At 44.5% G+C, this 25,528-nt stretch overlaps 1 protein-coding gene across 2 annotated transcripts in view; it reads left to right on the forward strand.

Moving 5' to 3' along the window:
• The window catches only part of CLDN10 (claudin 10), a 53,889-nt gene that overhangs the window by 24,652 nt on the left and 3,709 nt on the right, over positions 1 to 25,528 (forward strand). Inside the window, exons 1-3 of one of the 2 annotated variants that reach the window (XM_033051424.2) lie at positions 16,342 to 16,575; positions 23,212 to 23,373; positions 23,538 to 23,619. In XM_033051424.2, the coding sequence (XP_032907315.1) occupies positions 16,356 to 16,575; positions 23,212 to 23,373; positions 23,538 to 23,619 (464 nt within the window). In that variant the 5' untranslated portion in view covers positions 16,342 to 16,355. Of the gene's footprint in view, positions 1 to 16,341; positions 16,576 to 23,211; positions 23,374 to 23,537; positions 23,620 to 25,528 lie in introns of those variants that run through there. The other variant, XM_033051425.2, reaches the window with a different exon arrangement.

Here is a 25,528-nt window from a genome sequence, read left to right on the forward strand (position 1 = left end):
ACTGATGCAAAAACTTGAAGCATATTTATAGTCATTTCTGTGTAGTTGTGGGTAAGAGCAGCTGAGACTCGGCCTGCTCTTTGTGGAATGGCAAAAGGGTGTGACACTGAATGTTTTCCAGTGTTACTCCTTTTCCCCAGAAGAAGTGGGTCTACATCTTTTCATATCCATGTGCTGCTCCATTGCTCCTCCCTTTCCCTTTTCAAGGACAGGTAGCAAAGGTAATACCTGACAGCTCAGCAAAGCAAGGCTAGCTGTCAGTACCATGTCTGACTTGATCCTGCCTTATCCAAGCTGGGGAGGAGACCTGGCCTGAAGAACAGCTCATTTCACAAAACAGATCTCATTTCTTATTCCTGGCAAAGTGCCTTTTCTTTCTGAGGCTCAGAATGCCTGGAGGGAACTGATTATTCTGGTGATCCTTTTCACACCATTGGCTAAGCCTCTGCCAAAGATGTTATGACCAGGGTCATCGGCAGTACGAGTAATTTGTGATTTTCACAATTTTAACACAGTAAATCCATCTGATGATGTGTTTTGTTTGCTATTTACTTACTGATACCTAGCCAGCATCCACTGAGATTCTGAGTGATCACACACCTCCAGCATGTGAGCATGTGAGATCAGTGGAAAGCAGATTTCCTGCAAACATTTCTACTGAGAGTGTACAGACTCATTATATCAGACTCTGGCAACTATTTGCTCCATTATACTGTATCCTTCTTAAATTAGAAGATAGGAAGAAGTGTCATTCAGCTGAATTGGATGAGACAATTCAGAGACAGGAATGTATGTGCACATCCCACCTGGAAAGCTGTCCACACTCCTTTCATGCTCCTTTTCACACATTTCAAATTTCAGACAAGGAACCTCTCATTTAGAGGGTAAACTATCACCTCTCTCTTTTTTGATAGCCGAAATTACTGTTCTTCCAAGGTCAGACTCTCTAGGTGTAACCATTTTTTTCCCTGGCATTATCCGCCTGCCACATTTGCTTGTTCAGGAAGATAAGGCCTGTGATGTAACCCTGAAAAGAGCTTTTTCTTCTTACAAATGAAATAATAATTGCTGCTTGCTTTCCTATGGCTGGGTAGAGGATCTGATCAGACCTGCATAAGTTTTGACACTAATCGTACAATGTCACTACAAAACTGTCGTAGTTGAGCTTATATTCAGGCTTTCCATGTTGTTTTCTGATCTGGATTTTCCAGGTGAATAGATACCAGTGGAAATTTAAAAAATAATAAAAATCTTTATTTTCCTTGAGCTTCAGTGTATTCACTTGGAAATCATATTTCACAAGAGGCCACAGTGTGGTTATTAACTTCAGCAGCAGGTAAATTCACAAATCAGGAGCCATGTGTGCCAGTACTTGTAAGTGATCAGAAATTAAGGATAGTCAGCATTTAACAACTCTGCTTACGTCAATGAGGAGAGGATTTCACTGTATCTATGTCCCTTTTTCCATGTTTTATGTGCACCAAACATATTTTCCAGTAGAGGGTGCAAAATTCATCTCCAGCAATACAAAAGCACTACATTCCTACCAGCCTGTATTTGTGAATAATAAAACCTTTTGAGACTGTTTCTATCTCCATTTGCAAATATGGGATTTGACATTAAAATATTTGACAGTAAAACATCTCATCCCATGACATTTGTAATATAGATGTCTCCATAAGAATCTGGCCATTTTGCTTCCTTTTACAGTCAATAAAATGAATTAGGCACTCAGGGACACAGTTCTCCCATTTCACCCTACATTTATCAGTTGAGTAGCTCTGCAGACTCCTCTGACTATGGTGCATGGAGCTCTGATGACTAGCCCAGATGTTGACATCTGTGCTTTGGTCAACCAAGTTAAACAGAATCCCACCACTTGCATTTGCCAGGAAATGCTCAACAGTGACAGTGTGGAACAGGGTTACCTATAATATGCTTATTGCCAAACACCACTTGTCATATTGCATCATTTTCACTTCAAATGTAAATGAACTTGTGGGAAGTTCTGATTACTTTGTGTGGCTATCATCAGTGTTGCAATACAAAGCAGAATGGTCATTTGCAGAGGCATTGAGGAAGTTTTGGCTGGCAAGGGAAGGGAGAGGAAGAGAGGTGTCACTGTGGTTAGACCACATTGTTACCGATGACAGCTGTCGCTCAGATCCATGACTCACTTCATTCAAGGATCATCAATCCCTGTTACCACTTCACATGGCCTTAGTCAGTGGTCTTTACACTTCACAGACCAGTGGATCCTGAGGAAGAGTTTGAAAGCTTCAAGTAAATCCTTTTTGCTTTCCTCATAACTGTTCACATGAAAATGAACAAGCATGTATCATTATTCAAAATAATGACTCATTTCAAAGATGCAAATGCTGTGGAGATTGTACCACCTCCACTTGATATGACACAATCTTCAAACACAGTTCTTACGTGATTTATGCACTCACAAAGAGTTGCTTCCAGCTCAAAGATGTAACCCTGCCCCTTAAGCATATATGAAACAGTCACCATACAAAAACTCTTCAGTTAAGGTGTCTGCATGCTCAGGTGCAAAGCCAATGTCACATTTCTAGCCATGGTTCAGCCACATGGGGGAGGTTACACAGTGTGGCCTCTGTGGTCTCAGCCTACAAAGGTGGGCAAAATGTTGCATTTCTGTGGAGTCTCTGGTCTGAAGATTGCTTCCCATGCACAAAGGCAACTCAGCCTCACCTTTGCTCCCAGCAGGCAGGGATAGCTAATGTCTTACTTTAAGAAGCAACAAGAGCCTAAAAAAAATACATGAGCATACTAATAAATAAGGCAATGTCAACCCTTACCATCACCATTTAGAGATCCTTTCTGACATGGGCATTAGAAAGGAGTTTAGAAGCTGGGGAAACAGCATTTACAGTTGCTTAACACCTTAAATAAAATACTCCAATATTAATAAAGTAAATTCCTCTGACTTGCCTCTTCTGGTGTTGATCCTTCACTGCTTCCATAATAATAATAATAATAATAATGATAATAATGATAATAATAATAATAACAACAACAACAATAACAATAATAATAATGAAAGCCACAAGGATTGAGCTCATAATAATGGAATCATAGAATATTCTGGGTTGGAAGGGACCCATCAGCATCATGAAGTCCAACTCCTGGCCCTGCACAGCACCATCCCCAAGAGCCACACCATGTGTCTGAGAGCACTGTCCAAATCCTTCTTGAGCTCTGTCAGGCTGGTGCTGAGACCACTTTCCTGGGGAGCCTGTTTCACTGCCCAACCACCCTCTGGGTGAGGAACCTTTTCCTAATGTCCAACCTAAACCTCCCCTAACACAACTTGAGGCCATTCCTTTAGGTCCTGTCACTGGTCATGAGAGAGAGCAGATTGGTACCTGCCCCACCTCTTCTCCTTGTGAAGAAAGTACTATTGGCAGTTTTATGTGGGCAATTTAGGGAGTTGGTCATAAGCAGACATCATTTAAAATAAGACTGCAAATCTCTGGATGCATGGTGTAGAAATAACTGTGTGAATCAGTGCCTGGCTGTTCTGGGGGGAGACACAAGGCAGAACAGGACTAGAGCTCATTGACATGACCTGGCAATTTCATCCTTCTAATAGAAAATCTGGAAAGCTCTTCTGATGAGTACAAATTACTCCAAAATTAATCGTATGACAGGGTGATTATACAGGGCCACCATCATAACTCTGAGTATTCCCAATCTTGCAAATATACTGGGACAATAGAGCCAAGTCACTGAAGGTGATGGAACACTAAAGTGAAAAGTATTGTGTTGCAACAGTAGAGAGCATGCCCACAGAAATGCTGAACACTATCCTCAGTGCTAATCAGGAAGGGCTTGAGATGGCTTATCTTGCCAGGTGTGAGTGCTGCCACAGAAGGAAAAAAGTGAAAGCAGCATCAAATGCTGGAAGCCATCAGGGAAAAAACCTCAGAAACACCTCTCAGTTCAAGGCTACTGCAACCCCATTGAAAACAAATGGGCATGACTCAAGTACTTTACTTCCCTCTTGCAAAAATCTCAGCTGTTGTACAAACAAACCAACACAGAATGCCATACTTTGTTGTAAATTGCTGTTTGAATGGAGCTGTCTAAGGACAGATCCACAACCAGCTCGTTTGGGAGTTCTTCTGTCATGGATTACACACTAAAGCAAGTTCTAAATCCAGAAAGTGTAGAAGGGGGGAAGAAAAAGATGAAAAGCAAAATCCTAATGAAATTATTGTCCTGGTGGATATTTTTAGGCCTGCAAAGCAAAGCTACAAAGGAATTACAAAGGAAATACCTCTCTGTTTTGCAAGTACAGTAATTTCATGACTATAAGGCGCACCCTCTTGACTAAAATTTTCCCCCGAACCCGGAAGTGCGCCTTATAGTCCGTTGCGCCTTATCTGATGTTCAAAGTTTGGAAATTTGCGAACCCGGAAGTGCGAGCTGCGAGCTGAGTGGGGAACTGCAGGAGCTGCAGCCGCCGGGTGGGGGAAACCAAGAACCAGCACGGCCACCAGCCGGGGAGAAGCAAGGGGAAACAGCGTGGTCATGGGGAAGCGACAAGAAGCGCCACGGGAAAGCGCCGAGAAGCAGCAAAAAAGCGCCGCAGGAAAGCACCGAAAAGCAGCGAAAAAGCACCGTGGAAAAGCGGCGAAAAAGCTCCCTGGGAAAGCACCAAAAAGTGGTGAAAAAATGCCGCGGGAAAGCGGTGAAAAAGTGCCCCAGGAAAGCACCGAAAAGTGGTGAAAAAGCGCTGCAGGAAAGCGCAGAAAAGTGGTGAAAAACGCCGCGGGAAAGTGCGGAAAAGCAGCGAAATAGTGCTGCGGAACAGCAGCGATAAAACACCGTGGGAAAACACCGAAAAGCAGTGAAAAAGTGCCGCGGGAAAGCGATGAAAAAGCGACGAAATAGTGGCGAAAAGGTGGCGAAAAAGCGGCGCGGAAAAGCGCTGAGAAGCGGTGCCGCCGCCAGCCGAGGGGAAGCTGGAATGCAGCGCGGCTGCACAGTAGGAGCCAGGAGCCGTGAGCCATGCCAGCCGGCGCCGGAGGTGGGCAGGAGTGCCGGGGCCCACTGCACGGGGAGGACGGCTGGGGCTGCATTTAAAGACTACACTGATCTTTGAATAAATGTTTGCAAATCAAGCACCTGCCAGTAATTCGTTACTTTGTTGCCCGCCACGTGGCTCCTCGCTGCAAAAAAATAGTGTGCCTTATAGTCCAGTGCGCCTTATATGATCTACAAAGTTGCGAAAGTTGCCGACTCCAGGGGGGTGCGCCTTATAGTCCGGTGCACCTTATGATTGTGAAATTACTGTAAATCTAGATAATTCCTGATGAGGCTAATGAATAGTTGTAATTATTCACACCCATCACACTTCTAGTAATGAATTATCCTAGGGATACACAGTAGTGAACAGTAGTATGTACGGATATCTATTGCAGAAGAAATTCTGTGGATAAAGAGAGGCCCTGTCATAGACACCATTTCTAGCGTCCTATTATAGATTTCTGTAAAAAAAAAGGAAAAGAACATTTTCATCTGCTAAGGGGAAGGATGGTATGTGTGCTTGGTTATTTTAGTCTCCTCTACTTATCCTAAACCATTATTTCTCTCTTGCTATTTTATGAATTGGTTTCATCAGTTTGTAATGGTAATGCTTACTTATGGAGATGTGTATGTCTATAATGTCATTAAGAAAACATGAAACTGTGGTTTCTGGGGGTGTGTTGCCAAATAATTTTTGTCCAATATCTAAGAAATAGTTTTGATAAGATCCTGATCTCTTCTGAGACATAGTATAAGGCAGGGATATATAAAATCATTTGTATCACATCCTTTCAATATAAATTATTAAATACGTATATGAGTGTTCTTGTTTGCTGTGTTCTGACACATGAAAGAGTTTCTTTGTGAAAGATTGGTGGTTGGTATTTCAGCCTGTTTGAAAGCCTGCAGAGCAAATTCTGCTCTCAGGGGTGTGCATCCTAGCCTAATGGCTTTATTTTATTTACTTGTGTGTATTAATACATTCAATGATACCTGTGCCACATAAAGGACTTGTAATCATTTCTTGGCTTGATGAGTTTGTGGCATAAATCTTTTGCCTAAAAACAGAGACAAGCTTTGATGTACTCAAGGGAAAGCTTTCTTCACTGAGTTCAAAGTTCAGAAGTTCAAAGGCACTTCTGATTAGAAATTAACCATAACACTTTACAAATGAGAAGGGAACGACCTATTCCATGCCTGAAGAACTTGGCAGGGGCCATTCCCACAAGCCAACAGTGTGCCGAGAAATGTCTCACAGAAGAGAGGTTGAGTTCAGGGGCAGCACAAACAGGAGAGTGACCTCTCACAGTCCTGCCTTGGAAAACAGAGCCCCTTGACTTCTCCAAGCCTTGTTTGGAGAGCAAGTCTGCAACACAAGCTGTTACATGCCTTATTTACAGTGCTCTGCATCGCTCCAACCACATGGTAGATATTGAGCTGAATATCCAGAAGGATGCCTACTCTTGGGACATCGTTCCAGTCCCAGAGAGTTCAAGCAAACCTAACCCTTCTGTCTTTTCTCATGTGGCACAGAAACCCCGAAGCTGACAGACAGAGGCAGCAGGTTAATCACTGAAATGCATCTGGGCAAGGAGCCTGTCAGCTGACAGGCACGCATCCAAGGATGCCGCTGCTCCCTGCCAAAAGCCAAGTAACACATCAGTGCTTGTGAGATTCTCGGGGCAACTGGGCAGTTTCTGCTTGCACAAGACACTCACTGTGGGAGCCACTGCTGAAGATGTGAGGGGGGCAGAGGGATGAGGACTTCAAACCTGAGATGCCCATCTGCTGAGCCACTCATGCTGTGATTCACTGGGGTGAGCACAGGCAGCCAAGGTGTACAAGTTAGGCGGAAGCCTTGAAGCACCCACGACAATATTGGGCTGCTGGAGTGGGCAAGCAGCAGAAGTTCAGTCAGCTCTCCAGGCATGAGATTTGCTGGAAAAACTCGAAAATTAACTTCTGTTGAACACAGGGGAGGATTGCACTTTCCCTTTGATTTAACTTGGTTTTTTGCTTCAAACTCAGACCTCAAAAGCTGTCATGTCTTCCATTTCTCTTGTCACCCTGTACAGAGCTGGGGAGTGACCCCTGCCTGAGGCTGGAAACCTTTGGCCATCATTCCCACATGAGTGGTGGATTGACATAGAGAGAGCCTGAAGGCAGGAGAGAGACACTTGTGCTTTTGGTCGTGCTTAAGCCACCCTCAGCCCGCAGAAATGTCCAGTGCTGGGGCTTGTGCTGCCAGAGTTGGAGAATGGTTGTGCCTGAGGTGGATAAAATTTCCTGCAAATAATAGGCTGGGAGAGGGCTTAGAGCAACCTCCAGGGCATACCTGCTCAAAGAGGATACCCAGTTTGAGCTTAGATCCTGCTTGGGATGGGAAGAAAATTGAAACTTGCTCAGGCACGTGATCCCAAAATCAATATTTTCACAGCTCAAGGCGTATGACGTGTCACTGGAAGGTGAGGTGAGGACAATGGCTGGCACAGAACTGCAGCTCCACACAGCTCCAGTCATTGACCAGCCTGCACACAGCATCTATGAGCGGGTGCCCTGCAGCCCATGCCTCTAGATTTCCTTTTCAGGCAGGAAAATTCCTCCCATAAAAGTGCACACTTTCCAGAGATGTCCTGTATTTTAACAGGACTGGAGAGAGTAGGGTGGGATTTTTGGCTGACAATAAAATTTCATGCATTATTATGTTTTGCATTTCCTACTACAGCACAGAACTTCACACTAACAGTATATTCAGTGATTGCACAAATACTTCCTCCAGCTAAATTTTAACATTTGTGTCCAGGTCTCTAATGGATGCAGCAAGGCTGTAGCTTTTGCATGCCGTGTCCTAACGCTCGCTTACAAAATCAGGTTTTTCTTGTATGTATTTAGAAAAGTTAACAGTTCCCAGAAGACCACATGAACAAAATGCTCTGGGCCATCTTTTCAAATAAATCCTTAATCCTCAGACATCACTGAAAGTAATTTTTGTCAATAGTGCACCATTCAGTAGAAAAACAAAGAGCAGTCATTAAAGAAAACCAAACACACTGATGTCTCCAATCTCAATGTTTGGCATCCACTGGCATTTTTATTTTGCTGGCATTTGTCAAGCAATTTACAATCAAAATGCACCACTTTGTCACCCAGAGATACCTGAAACGTGAATTTGCTGTTGAAAGATTTTCTGATTCCCATGTACATAAAATGACCACACCAAACACTGGAGAAGAAAAGGAAATTAACTTTCCCAGAGCTAGCACCAAGGAAAGACATAGCTGCATTATCCCAACAAAAAGTGCAGTGAAATTTTATAATCCATATAATACTGCCAAAATCAGAAACGTGCTCAGTTTCCCACCATCAGCGTGAGGCACCGTACACTGCTGCAAACTCTTCTTACAAACTACAACTTAAGTCAAAACTGTTTAAGAATTTCTCATTTTCTAAAAGACAAAATGCATTTCTGATATGAAGAAATAAACTTTATGTAGTTTTAATATTGAGTTGTCGAAAGTGATTCTGCCCTTCTTCACCCGGCTTGCAACTGAAGTGAATTAAAAAGCTGCAATGATCACATAAATGAGCCACAATCAGCTGAGAGAAGACACTTCAACAAAGAGGAAAACAGAAGAAAACCCCACAGCGCATACCTGAATCCCTATTATCAGTGGAAAGGCTTTCTTTCTTTGTAAGGGCAATGGCCAGGTAGAACTACTGCAATGTAATGAAAAAAAAAAACAACTTTCCGTATGGGACCATGAAGCATTAACATAACAGGCAAAGCACATTATGTCCTGCCCTTGGCAAATGTCTTGCTGGCTACTCTGGACTGTGACCCAGCAAAAATAAGCAGTCCAAATGAATTTTCTCCGAGGTAATATACTGCTTCATTTACTACACGCAGTAGCGGACTGTTTCCTCAGTCAGTGTGGAGGCTGGCCGAACATTGCATTGAAGAAATAGGAAAACACGGTGCTGCACACAGATTGCACACAAAAATAAGCTGAAGTGTTGCTTAGTACACTAAAAAACTTCCAAGTACACTTGATCCATTTGATTTTTTAACAGGCAGTGCTCTCAGTAGATGGGGAGACAAGGAGAACTTGATTGTGTCCCCCAGCACAAACACGCTGACATTGACACTTACATTTCAAGATGTTTTTTTCTCCTCATATCTCATTACTGCCACTTTTATTTGTGATTTCCTAAGCTCAGAAAATTTAAATTGGATTTTAAATCTGCCCTCTTTATCCAAAAACCTCTACACCTGGAGGCAACCCCCGCCCTTCACTGGAGGGTTTTACCCACTTTTCTTTCAAATACACACACCACGTCAGAAACCAAATCAAGCCAGAAGGATCAAAAGGAGCAGTATTGATGATGGATCAAACACACACTAACCACAAACGGTTTATTGATTTTTGAATCTCTCACATATTATTTCCTTATTCCTTTTGTTTCTGAATTGTTTGAGCATGTTGATCTAAGACAGCTTTTAACTCCACTTTGTCACCATGACCTTTTTTGATCCCAGTCCATTTGCTCTAAAATTAATTACACTGCAGAAGCTGCTTTGCTCCAGGTTGTGGTTTCTTGTTTTTGGTTAAAATAAACCTTTCTATGCCACCAGATGGGACAACTGGTGCTTGACAAACAGTGGGACAGTAAACCATAACACCCTCTTCATGGCACTACCATTCCCTGAGTAAATAAGTAGCCCCAGTGAGAACTGGGGAGAAGAACCAGAGGAAGGCAAGTAGAAGAGCTTCCTTGCAGATAGAGATGCTGGTGGGAAGGTATAAGGCAGAAACTCACCTTCACCTGTCTCCCCTTCCTTCAAATTGGAAACTGGGACAAATGTGTGTTGAGGGCCAGGCAACACCAAAGCAGGGCTAGGTAAAGTGCACGGTGTAAATTATCACCCCTCACTCATGCTCTGCTGGAGCTTCTTTCTGCCTCCTCCAGGGCCCTTGCCAGTCACCTCACATCTCCTCAACCACTCTCTCCAGGTGCTGCCACCCCCTGTTAGCCAAACAGCTTTGCTCCTGCATCCACTCAGGAAATGAGTTCCTCTTTTCCAAGAGTTCGTCTCTTCTTCTCGTCCCCCACTCTGCTGTCTCAGAAAGGGTATTACACTGGCAGAGCTAAAGGTCTCTGTGTATGTTCCCCTCTTGGGGTTTTCTTTAGTATGCCCAGAGGCATCCTAAAAAAAATAAATAAGAAAAGAGGATGACCATGGAAAAATTTCCCTATGTGTAAACAGCTGAAAAAGTAGTTAAATGCACTGCTGTCGTGAACTGAAATATACCTTTCTGTGAAAAAAAGATTTCAGCATGTATGCTAAATAACAGGGTAGCAGGGACCACATGGAATCATGTTCTGGGCATAACATATAATCTGTGATCATTAGTGCACCTGGGTGCCACTTAGAGCGATAATAAGCCAAATGCAGCCCAGTGCTATTCTATCTGCTCCAGAGAGGTAACAAAATCACAGGGTAATAAAGTCAGGTTAGGAGGGACCTCCAGAGGTCATCTAGTCCAAAACACATCTAATCAGATGGGCTTGTTCAGGGCCATGACCGGTTAAGTCTTGAGCACCTCCAAGAAAGGAGACGCCTCTCTGGGCAGCCTGTTCCCCGTGCTTGACCATCCTCCTGGTAAACAATTTATTCCTAATACCTAAAGAGATCTTCCTGCCTTCCAACTCGTGCCCCTGGTGCTGCTGCTGTGCTCCCTGCAGAGGGCCTGCTTCTGTGGGTCCTCTGGTTGGGAGCTATCCTGGTGCCTGTAAAAAATGAGAGACTCCTCATGTCCAGACCTACCAGGTGCTTACTAAACAGCAGAAACCAGCTGTGGTGCACGAGGGCAGAGGACATGCTTGGTGGGAAGGCATTCCCACTGCAGGACCCCCAGTATCCAAACGCTGTCCTGCTGCTCAGACACTGGTGAGGACTCTTTGTCTTTATGGCTCACTGGCAAGGATCACTTCTGAGCACCGACTGCTCTGGAAAACCACTTGCCTCTCTGCATGCCACCTCAGTTAAATTCTTTCAAATCCCATTAGATACAATATTCTTTGATTTTGAAAACTTCCTAAAATTTTGCAGACTTTCTAAATTGCATTACATAGGGCCACATGTTCTTAAAATCTGTCTAGGGCTTCCCTGCCTTTCCACAGCAACCTACCTGTGCTTAGCAAAACTTAATTTGATGTGGCGGTCACTTCTGACAGACAAGAGCTGCACCTGTGCTGTTGGCCAGGAGGAATGCACCTCCAGGAAAGTAGGAGATGCACTTCTTCACATTTCCTGCTGAGTTTGTTAAACAGGTTATATCTATTTTTAAAAGATTGTGTTACAAACTTTCAGGGAACAACACAGGCTTTTCTCAACAAAATTAAGGCAAGCTGAAAAAAAAAAAAAGAAAAAAGAAAGAAACAATGCATTAATCACAGTGTCAAAAAACACGGTCGGTAATGTCCGAATGCACTGAACAGAGAGAGGGAGAGGGGAAAGTTTGTTGGCTTGCGGAATGCAATTTTTCACTCCTTTAAAATGCTCTGGTTTGTCAGTTCCTATTAATTTTTTACTTTTTGTTATGTAATATATGAACTGCATAGCTAAAAATCCTTCTTGTCCTGGCAGTTTACAAAAGACATGCAGTAATTTAATTTAATTCCTTTTCCCACCACTTAAGAAAAACAATGATAGTGACCCCAGCAAGGACTGGTGATTATTAACTGATGTTCCCAATCTGATGTGGCTTTTTTTTTAGGTGAGACAGAAGCATTCCTTTGTTTGCTCTGTTTTTTGAGGAAGAGGATCTGGTTGCTCATTTTTTAGGCAGCACTTTGTTCTGCACAATGCAGAGCACCGTGCAAACTCCTCACCTACTGTTGTGTTAATCTCCTCTAACACACCTGCCAGTTTGGGGTGCCCTCCCCAGATCTAGCACTGCCAACAGACCTGACCTAGCCCAGGTGATGACAGTCTTATGAGCCTGTCTATGTTCCCCACAAGTCTCCCTTACTTTTTCAATATCCAGATCCTCAGGAAAATCCCAGCAAACAAGGAAGCTGTCCTTCAGCCTAAGAAAAAGAAAGTGGGGTTTTTTCCCTTTTGCACAAGTGCTCTAGGCATCGTGGAAATCATAACATGGCAAAGCCAGGAAAGAGTCTCAAGTTGCCCAACCTATGCATGGTAAAATTACAAGAAAAATTACTCCAGGACAAAGGCATGACGACCCTAGCCTGCTTATCCTGGCTGCAGAACAAATGCTGTTGTCATCTGGTGTTTAATTTATGAGGCAATAATGATTACTTGTGATTTTGAGCCTGCAAGAGCTAACATAATATCCTGTATTTCAGACTTGGGAGCAAAACTATCTCTGAAGGGTTCTTCTGTACTTGGCAATATAATAAAAGTTTGCACATTATAAAAATTCAACTATTTATTAATATTCCAGCCTGATTTTTAAAATGTATGTAGTTCAAAAACCTCAGTAGCCTGGGGTTGGTCTCTGTGGACTGAAAGCCAGCCAGTCTTATTCCAATCTACAAGAGGGATGTGAGGGAAGACCCAGGGAATTACAGACCTGTTAGTCTAACTTCAGTTCCTGGAAAAATTGCAGAGAAGATCACACTGGGTACTGTTAAAAGGCATTTAAAGAACAATGCAATCCCCAGGCACAGTCAACATGGGCTCACAAAGGGAAAATCCTGTTTAACAAATTTCATATCCTTCTATGACAAGGTCACCCACCTAGTGGATGAAGGGAATGTGGGGGATGGATTTAAGTCAGTTTTTCATACAATCATGTGCTGTGAGGAGTGGCTGAGTACTCCTGGTCTTGTCTAGTTTGGAGAAAAGGAAGCTGAGGGGTAATTTCATTGCTCTTTGCAGCTTCCTGAAGAAGGGAAGATGGAGACAGATGTGACGATCTCTTCCTCTTGGAATCCAGCAATAGGATGTGTGGGAATGGTTCAAAGCTGCTCGAGGGAAGGTTCAGACTGGACATTAGGAAGCACTTCCTTACTGAGACCATGGTCAAACCCTGGAAGAGGCTTACTAGAGAGGTGGTTGATGCCCCAAGCCTGTATTTGGATAAACCCTCAGTAACATGGTTTAACTTTAGGTCAGTTCTGAAGTGTCAGGCAGCTGGACTAGGTGATCAACACAGGTTCCTTCCAACTGAAACAGCCTATTCTAAACACATACTAATATTTCTCCCCTAAATGCCACTTTTATGCCCAAGAGTCAATGAAACTTGACAAAAAAATGATTCACAGGGGTGAAGCACCTTTCTTAAGTCCAAGGGAATAAACCCAGTCTCCAGTCCAAGGGAGTAAACCCCATACTCAGTCAAATGACCCAGCACAAAACTGTGCTAGTGTATTGACATGATCAACTTATGAACAGAAGAAAACATAAATCAGTCCCACAGTGGTCTGAGGAACTTCAAAAAACTTCCCAAATCATAACTGGTCCCAAAACACAGGAACAAAAAAAAACAAAAACAAAAACAACCAAAACCCAATCCAACAGAAAAAACCAAAAAAAACCCAAAATAAAGGCCAAGTCTTTCACTCTACTACATAGAGTATAAATAGATAAGAAAGCCAAGTAAGCAAATCCAATGCCAGAGCTATTGTGGCAGGAAAACACAGGTTGAAGGGAGATACAGAAATGTCTTCATATGGATGTTAAAGTCTCTACCACAACAACAGAAAAAAAGAGACAGTTGTATCCTGGAAAACTGGAAGATGCATGAGTTAAGCTCATGGTAAAGGGACTTGCAGTTGCACAAGAGAAAGAAGCTGAAAAAATTATACAGGGGAGAAACACAGCCTCCCAGATGAATGTTTTCCGGTGCCTTATCCCTGCAGATCCAGCCAGTATGAAGAAAATGTGACAGGGGAAGTGCATCTCTGCAACTTCCCTTACTCTTTAGCCTAGGGTGAACGCTCAGCTGTGCACTATGTCATTTTGGGTTTACATCACCAAAAATGAGATCAGAAGTGCAACATCTTGCCCTGATTTTATATGAGAAAGATGGTAACAACTGGACTAGTAACATAAAACATCCTCAGAAGCAACAGTATCAGGAAATGAAAGAAGGAGCTTTTCCCTGAAGCTAAAGCAAGTTCTCACATACACTGAGGCCACTTCACAACACTCTGGGTAAAACAGGGCTTACAAGGGAACAAACGTATTGATTAGCCCTGCTTGAAGGGTCCTTAGGGGCAGAAGGAGAGTGGGTTTGAGGTTGAAATAATTTAATTTGTCCTAAGCCCCCTGCATGGGCTCACCCTGAGGTCCCTGGCAGCAGGCAGGTGGGCCTCAGAGAGATGTGGATCCACACTGCACATGGTAGCCAAGTCTGGCTCTGTTGAAAGCAGCACAGTCTGGGACAGCACAAATGGTGGTTGGACATCACAGCCATGGCAGCTTCAGCAGGACTGCCCACCCTCAGCAGGGTCACTCACCTGCCTGCCACTTCTCCTGGTCCTTTGGGGAGCAGTGCCTATGCTCTTCAGGAAGACCTTCTTCCTCTCCTTCCCAGGCTCAGGAGCTCATTCTCAGGCCTAGAAGTGTCCTGGCTGTGTTCCTGTCCTCCAACACTCACCCCAGCTTTCTGGTTATTGCATGACACCACACCAAAAAGTTCTGATGGGCCTTGCCCAAAATTTGCCCAAATGCTACTCCCTGGATTCACCAAGAAAAGCAGTGTTACCAACAAAAGAATAGGTGAGCTTCCAGAAAACATGATGACCAGATTTGGACTCGAGTTTCCTACCTCAGACTTGATTAGATGCCAGCTGATAGCTTGGATTGATCTACTTTACCACCACCAACATAATTCCAGTCTGCAAGATCTCAAAGCGCTATAATGGGGTAAAATATTAAAAAATCTTTATTTCCTTTTCCCCTTCTTCTGCCATGCCCCACGATAACTAGATCATCACATCATGGAGGAGGGACCTGAATCTACAGCATCTCAGTGTTGTGGAGTGCTGGCTACAGCCTGGCACCACACTGGAGGGTGGCTCACCCTCTTCATGATGCTGCTTTTTTCCCTCCTGGGGAGAGAAGAAGGCATCTTGGCAGAGAGGTTGAATGGAGCTGTAGCATGCCCCATGCCCAGTGCTGCTGTGCAAACAAGTCTCCTTCCTGCTTTCCCCTCTCCCTCTTCCCTTCCCTCCCCTGAAAGTCAGAGGGTACCAAGGAGGCAGAGAGCAGGCAGAGAGCCACTGTGTCAGCAAATGCATCTGTGGACCCCGTTTTTCCTGCTGGAACATTAACAGATCAAGAAACACTCTGTTCCCACTGAGCTCTGACCCACATCCAAAGGTACACCCAACTATGAGGCTTTCCCTCCTTTTTTTATTTTTTTATTTTCTTTTAATATGGGTCTGTATGGTGATTACATCCGGGTTTGTGACCACACGGCAAAACCAAAAAGCATTCATCAGAAGAATGATGATGAAAATGTGGCTTCTTATCCCCCAGTGATTGCCCATCTGGCAAAAAGGTTTAGAAAATGTAACAATAGTTTTGAAATAAATAGGAGGAAAGTAAAGACCGGCAGTGTACTTTCCACATCAGTAGTATATTTGCTATTGATGTGGAAAGTAAACAGCTTCAAACAAGAGGAGAAACCACTGTGGATAACTCTCCACCTGTGAGCTGCAGGCTTGAATGCCACTGCATGAAAACTGGGGCAGAAAATCCGAGTTCATCACCTCGCATTGTAGAAACAGGTATCGAACGCTGTATCACGTGTAGCTGGATCATGTCAGGGGCCAGCTGAAATCCAGAGGATCAAAAAACCGTGTTATATCTTTCAAAAGCTCACGTCCCTGTAGGAATACGGAGCGCTCACGGTCGGCACACCTGTATTCTACAAGCATTCCTCAAAGCCTCCCTCCTGGCGAGGCAGTTTGTGGGGAGGATGGCGCGGGGGCATCGGGAAAGAGATGTAAACCTGCAGCTGGGGAGGAGATGCTAAGGACGCACCTGTCCCGCTGCTGCCACCCCCGCAGCAGCAGAGGAAGGGGAATCTGCCCCCAAGTTACAGGTATGCTTTCGGCTCTGGCTCAGCTCGCCCCGCCGGGCCGCGCTGGGGCTCGCTCCGGGACCCCGGGGCGCGGCCGGGGCGGGGCGGTGCCGGGGCGCTGCCGGGCCCTGCCGGTGCTGATTGGCCCCGCCGCGCTGGGTTCGGCCGGACCCCGCTCCGCCCGCCCCCGCCGGGATCGCCGCGGCCCCGCGCCGCCCGCCGCCTGCTGCCGGGCCCATGGCGAGCACGTCGGCGGAGATCATCGCCTTCCTGCTGACCATCTCGGGATGGGTGCTCGTCTCCTCCACGCTGCCCACCGACTACTGGAAGGTGTCCACCATCGATGGCACGGTCATCACCACCGCCACCTTTTGGGCCAACCTCTGGAAGACCTGTGTGACCGACTCCACCGGCGTCTCCAACTGCAAGGACTTCCCATCCATGCTGGCGCTGGACGGTCAGGCTCCCGCTGACCCCCACCCCGACAGCTCCCGGTGCCCCCGTGCCGCCCTGCAGGGGCTCCGGGGCCGCTCCCGGCCGGGCTGGGCGGGGGGCAGCGGGCTCGGGGTGCGCCGGGCGGGGCCGGGGGCGGCGGGGACCCCCGGGCGGCTCCCCGCAGGTGCCCCCTGTGCCCAGGCGGGTGGCAGCGTGCTGCTTGTGCACGCCTGTGGAAGCGGGGTTTTTCCTCCCAAAAACCCACTAGCTGGGATTGGTGCCCAAGTGTCCCTTTTGGCTTCTCGTGCTGTCACTACCTGCCTTTTTTTCCCCATCAGAAGAGTGTGTGTGTGTGGATTTGACACAAAAAGAATGCAGGCAAATTTTTCTTGCTGGCTTATTTTCTGACTGTCGTGACATTCCTCTTTTTTATGGCTCTGCCAGCCATGCAACGGTCGGTGGAGAAGAACAAGCCTTGGCGTCGTTTTGTTTTAATTAATGTTCCTTTGCTGGTTTTGCTAAGTGGTTATTAACTCAGGTGTAATTGTTTCATTGATAAATGACAGTGTAAAAGCTCGGGGCAGTCAGGGATGCAAAGGTATGCAGAAGGGATGCATAGCTTTGCTCAGCTTTAGGGCAGTGTTATTTTGAAGCAAAGCTAAGAGTTTTGCTATAGGACCTGAAACCAAAGATTGAGTTGGTGCTGCGTTTCTGCCCTTGTTAAGGGAAAACATTTTTGCCCTTTAAGGAAACCGTACTGGGAAACTGGTTCACTGCAGGAAATCATTACAACCAAACTTTTAGTTGATAAATCCACACTGATTATGGCTGTTAGAAATGGGAGAAGTGTGTATGACATCGGTTTATAGCTTCAGAAGTGACTGTAAAGAAAGGGAGGAAAGGCTTCTAAAATTATGGCACCTTTTCTAAGTTTTTGTAGTTATAAATGAATGTAATATGCAGTCTTCCCGTGGCTTTGATACTCACAAAAGATCGTGCCTACTGTTCAGTCTGGCAGGACATTCCCTTTGCACTGGAGTCTGAGAAGGTATTTTGGCGTAAAAGCTCTGTTTAAGAGGAAAGGAAGGTCTCTTAATCTAATCACTAACAGAGATTAATAGTAATTGTAACAGGGATTAATATGAACATGACGTTAATACCAATATCAGAAAACCTTTAGCCTCTGTACGTAGAAAGGGCTGAGAGAGGTCAAGATACCAAAAAGAGGTAGCACAGGCAATTCTTAAGCACCACTGTTACAGGATGCTTCCCTCGCGGGGAGAAGTGCTGTTCCCAGACCTTCTTTTGACCCAGCCCTGGGTAGGCAGAGGGATTTGCCAGTTCCTCTGAAGGGATAGGAGAGCTGACTGGCCTCCATTGACATCAGCCACTCTGTGTCCAAGTGTAGCAGCTGAGAGTGTAGTTTCCTGGACTGGGCAAGGAACAGGGGTCTCTGTGCAGACAGGCACAGAGTGATCATTGGTGCAAAACCTTTTGGAGCCCTTGAATCCATTGTTTAGCTGTTCTTTTGGGTCTGGGTGAATCTGTTTGCAAAGTAAGAAAGGCATTGTTACAAAGCATGCAGGATTTGGAACATTGAAATTTTCAAAAAGAAAACAACACTAAGCAACTCCTTACCCTCCTTTCCCCCAAATGCTTGTGCATTGAAACCTTGTGTGTTGGGTAGCATGTTCCAGTTGGACAAAGAATGAGTTTCCGAGGTGCCTTGTGCACAGTGAAAGAGCCATCAGCTCATTTTGGACAGAATCTGAAATGCATGTCTGGAAGGGCCCTGTCCCAATCCTTCAGGGCAGGTTGTTTGTCAGTAGTGGGAAGTTCTTGGCTCCGGTGCTTCTCAACAGCATCTTTAAATGCTGTGGGGCCAGATTCTGGTACCTGGGCACAACATGAATGAGAGAGAGGCTGGAGGGAAAGTGATGTACCCCCCCCAGCACAGACCAGGCAAGATGGCTGGGATCAGAGGGGCAACCACTGCAATCAGGGGTGCTTTCAGTAGGTATCCTAGCCCAGCCTCCTTCCCTGTGGTTACAGGCTCCGCAGGGAACCTGTCAGCAGCTGACTGTGGGTGTGTATGTCCCCTCTTCACCCGAACCCTTCCCCTGTGGGGGAGTGCACTTCAGGGCTGCGGTGTGTCACTCGTGGCTTAAAGAATTTGTGTCTCAACAAGCAGACAGATCTACCTCAGCCCTTGTCTAGCCTCTTCTTCTCTCCTCTTCCTCTTTGCCCAGACTTACATGTCTAAGGTGGATCCCATTCCCTGTGACTGGCAATGTGGGAGCTTCCTGACTCCATCCTCAGCTGGGGGACTCAGAAGGCACAAACAGGGCCAATCTGGTTTCCTGTTCTCAAGGAAGTGTTTGTGAGCAGAAAAAATAACCCTGTAAAGATACATATAGTGACAATGTGTTGCTCTCCTCAAGTCTCCCATCATGCATAGTAGAGCATGACTGGAAAATTCCTAAAAATATTTCTGCTGTCCTAGGGAAATGTGGCTTTGCTCCACTCGTTTGTCACACAAATGGAGAGGATTTGCATCTCAGAGTTTTCTTTTTTTTTTTTTTTTTTTGTTTCTCAAATCAGAAACCTCTAAGCCGGACTTCTTATCCCAAGAGACTGCTCAGGTCTTCCAGAGGATCAGAGACAAAATGAGGGGGAAAGAAATCAGGGTGTGACCATGCTTTGAGGAACCTGGTCTATGTGAGGTGTCACTGCCCATGGCAGGAGGTGGCACAACCAAATGGCCTCTGAGGTCCCTCCCTACCCAAACCTCGATGACTATGCCAGTTGCTGGAGTTCTCCTGTGGAGTGCAGGAGAAGTCCTTCCTTCTTCAGAAGCAGTGTCATAGTTCAGGTCAGGGGTGCTCAGGGGATGGTTCCTCTTTACCCTTGCTTTGTTTTCTGTCATGGACTGTTCTCCTTGGCTTGCTGAAGGATGGCACAGCAGCGGGGCTTTCAGGCCATCACTCCACACAAACAGCTTCCACAGAAAATTGCTTGTGGTCCCCTATCCACCTTTGGCCAGCCCTCATTAAAAGCCTCACATTCTGTATGCAAGCAAAAATGCTCTTCCTGTCTTTGGGGCTTAAAGCCATTGTGGGTTTACTTTTTGTGCCCCTGGTCACAGGTGGAAATTTACTGATGAAACCACCTCCCTAAACGAGGACGTATCAGTTTCCATGTTTCCAACAGTGGATCTGATGACCTTTTGCAAGAACAGAGCTGAACAAAAATTCAATTATGAGCTAAAAGAGGGTATTAGAGCTTGGAAAGACATACAAAAGCAATGGGTGTGTACTTTTGGAAGGAATCTGTGCTGTATCCGTAAGGCAACCTCTTACACTTCACGTGATGCAGACTACAAAATGCCACCAGAGGCATTTATTGTGAAAGTGGCAGTCCCCAGAACTTTGTATACATTTTTTTTTCCATAGTGTCATATGATTTGAATATGTGAATGCCTTCTAAGTCTTTGTAAGCATAAGGCAACTATGAGAGCAGTTAGGCGAGAAAGATGAAGCTCTAACAAGATTAATTTGAATGCAAGACAAAACACATTTGTTTCAAACAAAAAAAAACTCAAACACCCACCTTGAAATAGGTTTCTCTTGGAATGCTGCTGAACATGACTTTATGACTAATGCATGTTTGTCTGCTTGTCTGTTTAAAACAAAAGGCTTTTTGCTTCTTGGGAGCTTCATTTGGGTGGTTGGTATGTACTTGACAAGTTTCCTGCAGGAGCTGGTGCAAATACAGACAATAAACATTTGGAAAAGGACAGGTTTTAGTCTTGAGTGGAGGACAATGAAAAAACAGGCAGCTCCCTTTTGCACTCCTCTTCCTTATCATAGAATCACAGAATGTTTTGAGTTGGAAGGGACATTAAAGACCATCTATTTCCAACCTGTGTACCATGGGCAGGGACACCTCCTACTAGTCAAGGTTGCTCAAAGCTGTATCCTAACTTCAACCCTCCCAGGGATGGGGCATCCACAGCTTCTCTGGGTAACCTGTTCCAGTGTCTCACCACCCTCACAGTAAAGAATTTCTTTCTAATGTCTAACGTAAATCTGCCCTTTTTCAGTTTAAAGGCATTTCCACTTGTCCTGTCACTACACACTCTTGTAAAAAGTCTTTCTCCAGCTTTTCTGTGTATCCACTTTAGGTTCTGCAGGGCTGCTGTAAAATCTCACCAGATCCTTTTCTTCTTCAAGCTGAATAAGCCCTAAAAGTCTTGGTGACCAGTATAATCTTGCTTTCTTGAAAACAATAAAGAGGTTTAGTTCCTCTACCAGCCAAGTGTTATACGGAGTTTGAATCTAGGATCTAAGCAATAGGAGGTTAGATTTGGTGAAAAGTTTGATTTCAACCTTTCATGCTTCCTAATGCTCCAGTCAACCTGGTGGGACTATTAGAGCCTTCTGCTTTTCCACAGTGCTGGTGTAAATTGTGGGGGTTTTTTTCTATATTTTGTTTTAAAAATGTGTGCCAGTTGGCTGATTGCTCTGGTGAACTCAAAGAAGCCCTGCTATAGCTGGTCTGCCCAATTTGGTGAATTATTTAGTGAGAGAGGTTATTCATTCAGCAGAACTGAGCAGTCTTCCAGTTCATGCTGTTTATAATTGAAAATGATTTCTCAGTGAGTGAGTTAATTATTTCTTGCTGTCTCACTACCCTCTGCCTATTTTAAAACTGTGTATTGACCTTCAGGAAAAACTGAATTTCAGCCCTGTGGTTACTAGCAAATGCTGGATATTTTAGTTGGGGTGAATATTTACTGGTTTTCCTAGGAGGTTCAGACATAAATAAAAGTTTAGAGGACCTCCGGGTAAGCATGTTCATGGTTCAGCACTTTAATGTGTCAATTAGCTAACTAACACTGTCAATAAATTGGACCTGTCAAAAATAATAGCTTCCTTTCCAGTCCTCATCTCATGCTTTACCTATACCTGTCTGCTACAAAAAATACATAACACACCACCTAAAGCAGCATAAACCAACTTTTCCATGCCCATAGCAAAAAATAACTGTCTTCAAACCTGAGTCTTCCACAAATCACTCTCTCTTGCATTTCAGCACGTGAGCGGTGTTACAGTCACACTTATATCATTGACTGTGTGTTTCTTGAGCAGGTGGGCTACAGAAGCATGTTGCAAATGAAAGAAGTCTGTGTGCCAGCAGATGCAGATAAATGCCAGTAGGTAGTGTTCACAGATACCAGGTTTAGCAGGCCTGCTAAAACAGGGTGCTACAAATTGCTTTGTTGCTCAAAGCTGTGAATCAGTGGGGGATTTAGAACATTATTGAAGCACAGGGCGGTCATCCTAGAGCTGATACACCTTCAGCAGTGGCTAAAGGAGGTGGCAGAAAGGACAGCAGAAGGTGGCCAAGTGCCTGTGATAGGCATCTGCATCCCAAAGCCCTGCCAGCCAGCCAGATTGCTATGTCAGGAACGTATCCAGTCTCTTTTGAGTCTCTGTAAACCCTTAGTGTCCACACATCCTGTAGAAAAGAATTCCACAGCTTCATTTTACAAACAAGCACACCTTTTGTTTTGAATCTGCTGCCTTCTGTTTTCATCAGATGTCCTCTAGTTCGTGCTTTAATATATTGGGGTTTTTTAATGTATATTAAAACTTTTATGCAGGGTTTGGTGGGGTTTTGTTGTTTATTTATTATTACATAAAATTTGGTGTAATAGGCAATGACAATGTGGTTTAACTCTCAACATTTCCACCCACTGTAGATCAAAGCGAAAAGAATGAATACCCTAATAGTGGGAGTTCATTTTCATTTTAAATGAGATGTAACAACAGGTTATGAAGAAAAACATCTTGTGATGGTTATTCAGCTGTGTAAGATTGCAGCGTTCCACCCTGTAAGCAGTGATATGAGATTATCACAGTCTTTCAATTACAAGATATTCTCAGAAGGGAGAAGAAGCCAAGCAGCCCATTGTCCCTTTGAAGGGTCCTGCCCTGGGAGGTCCCTCTGGGAGCAGTCTCGGGCAGCACAGCCAAACTGCTTGAGGCTGAAGCCAGGTGCAAGCTGTTTGTCCAGGTTTAAATATGGCAGTGATTTGCTCTATCCCAAGGGAATACTGCTGTCCCTGGAGCAGAGAGTGAGGCTGACTTCATTGCAGAATGAGTGCCCTTTGGGCGGATCCAAAGCAAATCAGTGACATGCCAGGAAGGCCCAGGACCCCAGCCAGGGTCACTGCTGCCAGCCTCACTGCCGCTCATGTTGTACCTGTGACACACATGCACAACAGGACTGATGCAAGACCTGCTTTGAGTGCACATGGTGGCTCTGCAAACTGTGACAGCCCCTCAGCAGACCATGTGGAGTTGCTCTTCTAAATCTCATGGGTACAACCTCTTGCAGATGCTATACCCCATGGAATAATGTTTTGGAGCCCTGAGTGCTATAGAATGATTCTTATGAGCTGGGCATGGATGATGATGTCCTGTGAAGGGCACACATCACCTAGAACACACTCAATGATGAAGTGATATTGTTCCAGGCAAAGACTGATTCCATTTGCAATAGTGAGTGGCTGATACTGCACAGAGGGAGGGAAATTATAGCAAAACTTGTCATGGTCCCAGTTCTCATATTAGCCTTGCTCTTTCTCTCGCAGGTTACATCCAAGCCTGCAGAGGATTGATGATCTCCGCTGTCTGCCTGGGCTTCTTCGGTGCTATTTTTGGACTGGTTGGGATGAAATGTACAAAAGTTGGAGGCTCTGATCAGACTAAAGCAAAAATAGCTTGTTTAGCTGGACTGATTTTCATACTCTCTGGTAAATATACTTTATTTCTATCAGTTTGCGTATTTGAACTCATACTGGAGCAGCTTCTTTTCCACAGAAACCCATGAACAATCCTCCATGACTTCATGGACTTCAGGGTCAGGCCCAAAGCTCTGCTGCCAGCTCCACTGAATGGTTTGTCTTATGCTTTTCAGGGTTGTGCTCTATGACTAGTTGTTCCCTGTATGCAAACAGGATAACGTCTGAGTTCTTTGACCCTTCTTTTGTTGCACAAAAGTAAGTACTTTCCTATACCCATAAATCTTTCAAAAAAGTAGATCTTATATTTCCTACTGTGCACCAGAGCCTGCTTAGACAGAGACCAGCTGCTTCTCCCCTTGGGCAGAGGAGGAGAGTGGGCTGCAGTTTTACTTAATCACAATTTCTAACTGGAGCAACCAGGTGCTGAAATTCAATGAACAAACACTTTGCTGCACAGTGATTGCTCTGCAATCCGTGTGCCCAGCTCTGCTGTGGGCTGGCAGGGCAGCTGGGGTTAATTGGGAGTGAAGCCTGCCTGGATGCCAGAGGTGCAGCAAAAGGATTGCACAAGACAAAGGGGCTCATTAGGTGCATCATTCGATAGGGAAAGGAGAAAAGTATTTCCTTGTGCTTTTGACAGATGGTGGCTTTCATAAAGGTGTTGAGCACTGCGCAATCTTGATTCCTCTTGAGAGGTTTCTGCAGGCTTGGTGGAATTTTGCTGACTGATTTTAAAATCCAGGTGACTGAAATTTGGATCATAAACCTTATCAAAACCCACGATCTTATAAGCACTAATATAAATGCTTTACCTATACTTGTAATTAAATTCAAGAGAGTGAGTATTTATAGAATTTTAGGATCCGTACCAGAGATAACGAGCATCCCTAAAGACTCCCTTTAAAACTGCAAATTCTCAAGACTACAAAAGCAGCAATCCACAAACCAATGCCTGGATTTTGGATTGACATCTTAACTACCAAGTCTGAAAATGTTGGCTGTAAATTATATCATCACAGACTTTTCTGTTTTGCCTTCATATGTGATGTAAACTCTTTAATGACGAGGATTTTAACGTTCTCTTGGCAGTGATTCCAGGTTATGTCAAACATTGGGTATACATTTCCCTGAGACCCCAGTAAGAGATCAGTAAGGAACCCTGAGTCTTTATGTTTCACTTTGACAGAAAGAAAATAGTCTGAATAAATAACACTAAAGGGATCTAGATTTGCAGTAGGGTTGGCATTGTTTTTCCTGTCTTGAAACAGTATTAGTTTACTCCATACAGTCTTGTATTAGTGTTCTCCATAATTACCCTATAGTTTCTGCTTATTTGATGCAGTGAAGACAGGATTGAAGGGCCTCCAAAAGAAAGAAGGATGTGAGGTTCTTTGTAGAAAATGGAGCCTGGCTATATAGGCAGAAGTTAATTATTTATCAGGCTTACTGTTCTTAGTTGAAAATACCATGGTTGTTGCCAGAAGTCCTTTTCTTACACTGTATGCCTACCCTTGTCTGCTGCGAAAGAACAGACAGACCTCATGGTGGGAAGAAATGAGAAATCCAGTTTAAATATTGAAATAATGGTAGTAAAACATGCTTTCCAGAGATTACCTTTTTTTGGTGGACAACTGGCATAGCTCAGCTGTGGGCAGACATAATCATGACTGCGAAGGTAAAGGCAAAGGGGAAATACTGAATTTTTGAGTCGTGCAAAATGCATGTAGCTCATGCAGTGACCTTGCATCAGGCTGAGTTAATGGTGGCATTCAGCTCCTTCCTCTCTCAACTGATGTAAAATTTCCATTTTGTTGCCATCTTTCTAGGCATCAGAACCCTTACTTCGTTATACATTGCATTTAATGTTTGCTATTATATTGTGGAAATATGGAATTGTCTCTTCATTGAGAGAGGGTTTCGACCTTTTGCCTTTTACTAAACATTTCCCTCCTGAATTTATTCTGGCAGTGTCAAAGACAGGCTTGAGATACTCTTAGTGGGAAACAAATGACAGAAGATACTCAGCACCTTGTATCAGCCATCAGGATTTCCCTTCAGCCTTCTTTGCTATTTTTAATTGAAAAAACCCTAACTCTTATAATCTTTATTATTTTTGTCCCTTGCCACAGTTCATGATCACTCTTCTTGATAAATGGGTTTGTTT

This window comes from Catharus ustulatus, chromosome 2 (assembly GCF_009819885.2).
Source record: "Catharus ustulatus isolate bCatUst1 chromosome 2, bCatUst1.pri.v2, whole genome shotgun sequence".
In the NCBI taxonomy this organism is placed as follows: Eukaryota; Metazoa; Chordata; class Aves; order Passeriformes; family Turdidae; genus Catharus; species Catharus ustulatus.